At 42.5% G+C, this 6,571-nt stretch overlaps 1 protein-coding gene across 7 annotated transcripts in view; it reads right to left on the bottom strand.

The window, feature by feature from the left end:
• pcdh7b (protocadherin 7b) overlaps window positions 1–6,571 on the bottom strand; it is a 138,681-nt gene that overhangs the window by 7,766 nt on the left and 124,344 nt on the right. For 3 of the 7 annotated variants that reach the window (XM_088990822.1, XM_088990823.1, XM_088990825.1), the window contains one exon: window positions 676–694. The exons of the other annotated variants lie outside the window; for them this stretch is intronic. In XM_088990822.1, coding sequence (XP_088846948.1) covers window positions 676–694 — 19 coding nt within the window. The remainder of the gene's footprint in view (window positions 1–675; window positions 695–6,571) is intronic. 7 annotated transcript variants of the gene reach the window in all.

Raw genomic sequence — 6,571 nt, 5'->3', positions numbered from 1 at the left:
ACCGGGACTATCGATATATCCGATATCGATATAACGAGACTTTACTGTAGTTTTATTTTCATGCATACAACACAGCTGCTGTGGCGACATGACAATGCAAAAAAAAGAGACGGTTTGACGCAAATTGGGGGTTGGAAATCATGTCATGCTTCCAAAACGTGTTTGTGCTGAAGCGGCGGCGGGAGGGGTTGAGTCTGGGTGGGTGTTTGAGGATGTAAAATGGACGACTGATGGATTCCTTCTCAGTTTTGCTGATGTCGTGCTTTTGCGTGCGAAGGGAGGGGAGCGGGGGTCTGGTGTTTTGGGGGAGGGAGCAAAGCCTTCCTACTGAGCTGGTGATTGACAGCTGGCGATGGCTACTTGATGGAAGTCACTCTGCAGATTTGCGCGGCTCAAGCGTCCCGGTATTCTCTTTAATCTGCTGATTACGGTTTACCAATTAGTCGCCTTAGCGACGGACTCAAGGTGAGCTCTTGAATCGAAACAGGAGTTGGATGCGATGCGTCGTCACCACGAATGGACGTGAAACATGCATGTTTTTTTTTTTTTTTTTGTGATAATGACATGAAAGGATGCATGGGAAATTAAAATCAAGCAGCGACGGGGAGTGCAAAACAAGTCAAGCATGCCTCTGCCCAAAAAAAACAAAGAAAAACAATTGGTGGCGTCGCTTACTTTTAATGCTCTTTTTCTCCTGTAAAAGAAAAAATACAGAAATCACTCGCTTTGTTTGTCATATCGGGTGCACCGCATTGTTGAAAGAAGGCGTTGGATAACCAAGCGACGTCGAGACGCATGACTGAGGAAGGTCACCAAAAAAAAAAAAAGGAAGCAGTGGTCATGCCTTTCGCTTTTTCAAGGGACATTCTTTTGCTTGGCGAGAACCGAATCAAGTTTTGTTGATCGTCAACATGGAGACGAAACCTCGGGGGAATCGCTTTTATCATCAGCGGATCCGACGCAGATCTTCATGAATTCAAAGTAGCTAAGTGAGCCAAAGTCAAGGCGAGAGAAGTCGGGAGACGGGATGCTATGAGGTGATGGATTGTGGCGTGACCCCCCCCTGGCCCTCCACTCACACATGCGTATGCTTCTGCCAGCGTCAAAAAGACATCCATCACAGAGACAAGCGGACACTGATTGTTCTGCTCATTTAAGCCAACAATCGAGCCGCTGGCCAACCCGAAATTCAAGGTGCTACAAGACCACGCTGTGACCTGACTGCTCATTCAATTGCCCCCCCTAAATCTATGTCTACGATGTATGTATGTAAAGACAGAGAGAGAGAGAGAGAGAGAGGTAGATAGGTCGGTAGGTATGTAGATAGATACTGTAAATAGATACTGTAGACAGATACTGTAGATAGATACTGTAGATCAGGGGTCTCAAACTCAATTTACCCGGGGGCCGCTGGAGTCTGGGTGAGGCTGGGCCGCATCAGAATTTCCACAAGAAAAGCTCAGATAAAACATTACAATGTTTTCAAAATCTTTATTTTTAACACACAAAAATGAATTAAATGAATAAATGAATAAATGGAAAAATGAATACAAAATACATTAACCCGTAATAAATAAATAAAATAATTATAATGATCATAAGGCAGATACAGATGACTGAAAAAAACACACAGAAAAACTAATTATTTTAATAACTTTCAAATGTCTGTATTCACAGTTCTTTAATCTTTAACTTTCTTAACATAAATAAAATATTGAACATGAACTGTCCCAAACATGGCTTCTCTTGCCTACTTCTTGCTGCTAGAGACCTGGTAGTGCTTCTTTTCGCAAAGCCGAGCCACATTTGGCTTGAGGGAGAAGGCACTGGAGACTCTGAGTAGGGCTTGAAGATGCTCATCAGTAAGTTTGGACCTGTACTTGGACTTATTGAAGTTTAAGGTGGAGAAGAGCTTCTCACATAAGTATGTGCTCCCAAAAACACACATGGTCCGCTTGTACATTAGGGAAAGTTCAGGGAAGCTGGGGGTTAACTCTTTCAAAAATTGCCCAAGGTTGTCTGCTTCTCCATTCACATTCCTGAACTTGGCTTTGAGTGCAGAATTGCACTGTAGGTCACAGAGCTCCATTTGGAACCCAGGAGGGGCATCTTGCACATCAAAAGAGAATGGGTCCGGAAAAATTGCTCATCACCGACCTTTCTCTTCTTTGCAGGCTTTGAAAAAGACATATTTGGGGCTCTGTAATATGTGACTCCACTCGTTGTGAGTCTTGAGTTAAACTTAAACTTTCAGTTCGCGGGGCTGTGGCGCATGCGCACTTTCAATATATGATGTTATTAAACATCAGATTATTAAAAAGGCGTATACATGGCAGAAAGATCTGGACAGCTAACACAGTACTTTTTCTCTAATCGTATCGGATAACGAGTTAACCGAATTTCTCAAGTGCCGGGTAAACGCACTTACTGTTAAGTTTCAGTTTCACTCGCGACATGCCTATAATAAGTAAGAACAAACACACAGCAGCTCTCTGAGCGAGACCAGCCAGGATGGACATGGCTACTGACACGGCACAGGCCGGATCATAAATCCGATGGCTTCTCCTCCACCCAGCTGACTGGAGGAATGAATGACTGAGTGAGCGAAGCACTGGACAGCCTGACCGATGTGCCACCCTTTAGAGCCTTTTACCCCATTTCATTCATATCAATCATGCGGGCCGCACTAACATTAATCTTTCATATCAAGGTGGGCCACAAAATATTATTTTGGGGGCCACAGTCGGCCCGTGGGCCGTGAGTTTCAGACCACTGCTGTAGATAGATAGGTCGACAGCTAAATTAGTTAGCTACTCGCCTGATCGACAGACAGACAGACAGACAGACAGACAGACAGACAGACAGACAGACAGACAGTTAGACCGTTGAAAAGAAACACACAGTACTTGTTTTGTTGACACCGAAGCAAGACTTTTCCGCGAGTAAATGAAAGAAAATTCTGAGCTCTGAAAAAAGCTGCGGTTAACTGTATATGGCGAGCCTCAAGATTATTGTGACAGCTTTATGTTATGTCTAGACGGACTCTTGTGCTTTATTAGATGGTCAAATACTGACATGTCTACAAGGGCTCATCTGTTGACAGCGGAGATGCATTGATGATGTAACAAGCCGGAGTTCATTCGTTATTGACACTCAGATAGTCGGATCCACATCCCAGTTCCGGAAAATAGTGATGGAAAAAGCGTGTTTGTATTTGGCCATCGTGACGTTTTTTTTTTTAAATCAAACCAAAGCCAATGTGAAATTATTTTATGGGAAGTTATGGAATATGATGCCTTCGTGATAATTTTCATTTACTGTTAAAAAATGGCATCAACTCCGCTAACGGTTCATCGGTGCTTGCCTTCTGGGTCATTTGTGACCTCTCATCCTCTAGGTGGAAGCGGGTAAATGGAGGAGGCTTCAAATTTCAAGTGGATGGATCTTCAAGGCTGCTTTCATCCGGACCACATTCGGTAATCAGGACACGACAAACAATATCGGAGAAAAGCAAAAAGTGCTCTTTTGTCACGGGGGACAATCGAGCTCTCGAAGCCCAAGCAAGCCTCACTGCACCACTAAAAAGACACGCAAAAGACGGATGGCCCCTCTCTGACAGGTTTTGCCCCTGAAGAGGGGGTGCAAGGGCTTTAGTTACTCGCCGGAGATTGCTCCGGGCAGGACCACTGAGTTGCTAAATTCATAATGGGCTACAACTTGGCCCATTTGTCCCGCTTCTGTTCACAAACACAAACCGGGATGAGGCCATAATGGTGGACAAAAAAAATCTTATTGTCACAATATTTTCTTTTGTCTGGTTTTCAACTGCGCCGGAGGCCAAAACGCAACGGCAGCCGAATGAATATGAGAGAAATAGCCTTCACTAGCAGTTAGCGTCCTTTATAGCAACGGTCCGCCCGTCCGTTCAGGGCACTTAAGAAATGAAAGGGTGACACTACGAGGACAGAGGGGAGAGAATTAAAGGAGAGTGACAATACAGCGAGGTCAGAGCCCATGAGAGGCGAAGCGGCGGATTCAGCCGAAAAGACAACATGATGATTCTGGGCTGTCATCGGCCGAACACGCAAAAGAGAGTCGCCGAGACAATGGTCGAGGAGGAATGACCGCGGACAGAGGAGCTGCGGCTTTTTACGAGACATCCTGCCGTATGTCCAAATGTCTTCTCGTACTTGAACATATCGATCCATTGACTGGTCATAGATGCTTTGATATTTTGCAATGATGAATACAAAAAAACTAAACACTGTATTGCTTTGTTTTCTTTATCGCAGATGCAAACTATGTGAAAAGCTACTTTGGAAAACCAAGTACAGTCAAACCTGGGTTCAAACACCTCAGTTCTCGACCAATTCAGTTTTCGAACAAAAATGTCATTTTTTATGCCTTGATTTTCAACCGAAAATGGGTGCTCAACTAATCTGAGCGCACCTGAATGCACCACTCGTTTCCCATCTGCAGCTTCACTTCCTCGTGTCGTGTCACGTCTCATTGTGATTGACCCATTATCCATGTAGTGTTTTTGAGTGTATTGTGAGCAGTTGAGTTGGTAATTTTCAATATCAATTAAAAAAAGCAGATATTGATTACATTGATTATAATGCATCACGTTTTGTAAGCTGTGCCTTTCCGCTGACACAAATCAGAGGACCGCATTCTTGCGCAGTTTTTCAGATTTCAATAAAATAAAACAAAACAAAAATAAAAACATCTGAACGTGAAGTCATATTGAGCTACAACAGGTCTTGCAACTACTGTCAGCTGCCCCGACTCCATTTCCACCTCCTGGAAGAAGTAGTGTGCAGTGCATAGTGGAATGTATAAAACATTAATCATAAAATTACTTCTTCTTTTCCTTTTCGTCTTTTCCCTTCAGGCCTCGCAACATTGAATGAGTGTCCTCCATCTAACCTTTTTTTGTGCATAAAATGACCTCATTGGGATGAATTTCTTCTCAATTTTACCATAATTTTCTATTTTTGGCTAAATGATTAGCAATGAAAAAGGTTACGTTTCTTGCTTGTTTTTGTAAAAGTTTGTCAAAAACAGTTTTCATTTATTTCTAAAACATTAAGGCCAAAATATTCCATGAAAATAAACATTATAAACAAGGAAGATTGGTCATCTCTGAAAATCATATTTATTATTGTTTGTGAACAACTCTGATAAAACCCTCAAATATTTTTGCTGTGATAAAACCCTGAAATATTTTTGAACTCATAAAAAATTAAAAGAATACCACACATGCAAATGTCCCCATTGTGGGACGCATAAAGGTTTTCTGATTTTCTGATTCTGATTCTGACATTTTCCTATTATGGTATTTCTATTTTGGTGTTTGACATCAAAAAAGGGAAATTGACTATGAAATCTGGCTCTTTTGTTGACATTCCCTTTATCGCAGCACCGTCTGTCTATTGGGTGCATGATGTAACCGCATCCTCAACTGTAGTGCCTTATAATGTGGTGTGCCTTATATATGGAAAACATTTTGAAACATGTCATTCATTAGGGGTTCGCCTTAAGATCAGGTAGGCCATATAGTCCGGAAGTAGAACTCGTCAGCGGGTTTCAACCATCCACATTAAAAGAGCAAAATTGAGTCGCCAATTTGAAATCTGATTGGTTCAAGCACAGGTGTCTAAGTCAAGGCCTGGGGGCCAAATCTGGCCCGTCTCATCATTTTCTTTGGCCTGCAAAAGCAAATCAAACGTGTGAAATTCCATGATGCTTGGTAAAGTCTGAACGAAAATTTCAATTTGTCCTACGTAAACCACAATAACAATCATTATTTTTTTTTTCTTCAAATTTGTGAACTTTGCGATACAAGAGCAGCATGTTGTTGCTGGCCACAGACAATAAGCATCACTTTCACTTGCAAAGACAAACACAATACGCGTAAACGGACAGAAAATGGTCAGGCTTTTTTTTCTCTGCCACTCTTTAACTAGCATGTGTACTTTTGTGAGAATGACTCTACAAAGGTGTTCCCTTAAAAAAAAGACAATGTCACCGCGCCTCGTCTCCCATCGGGCTTATCACCCTCGCCCAGGTTCCTTCTCGCACAATAGCCACTTTGTCAAAACTCTCGTTTCTATTCAAGCGTCCTTTTGAAAATGAACTTGGGGGGGAAAAAAAGTCCGAATACGATTTTGCATTTTTTTAAGCGTCTCGTCGAAATCATGAGTCAACGATGAGTCGGGAGGAAAAAAAAATGTGATCCACCATGTGTGACATCTTGATATGGCCAATGTTGAGCGATCATTCCCATGTGTGACAAAAAATGTGGCTAGAACGAAGAAGGCACTACGAGTTCCGCGTGATGAGTTACGCTAATAAAAGGACTTCATTCATTTACGAGGAGGCCGTAAACCGCGGACCCAATAAATGTTGCAGAGGTGCCCCCTCACCTTGCAAAATCATTTCAGAGGTTGGGAATGTTCTTTGTTGGGTTCTTTTCAGTTTAACGTGTGGCGCTTTTGAGCTTCGAATACTCTCGCCTGATCAAGATACGACTGACGCAAAAAGGAGGAAGTTGAAAATAAAAATTGAC

The sequence above is a fragment of the Hippocampus bargibanti genome, linkage group LG02 (genome assembly GCF_051943395.1).
Source record: "Hippocampus bargibanti isolate YZ-2025 linkage group LG02, ASM5194339v1, whole genome shotgun sequence".
Lineage (NCBI taxonomy): Eukaryota > Metazoa > Chordata > Actinopteri > Syngnathiformes > Syngnathidae > Hippocampus > Hippocampus bargibanti.
Note: the sequence above shows the minus strand (reverse complement) of the source record. Positions and strands in the feature narration are given on the sequence as shown.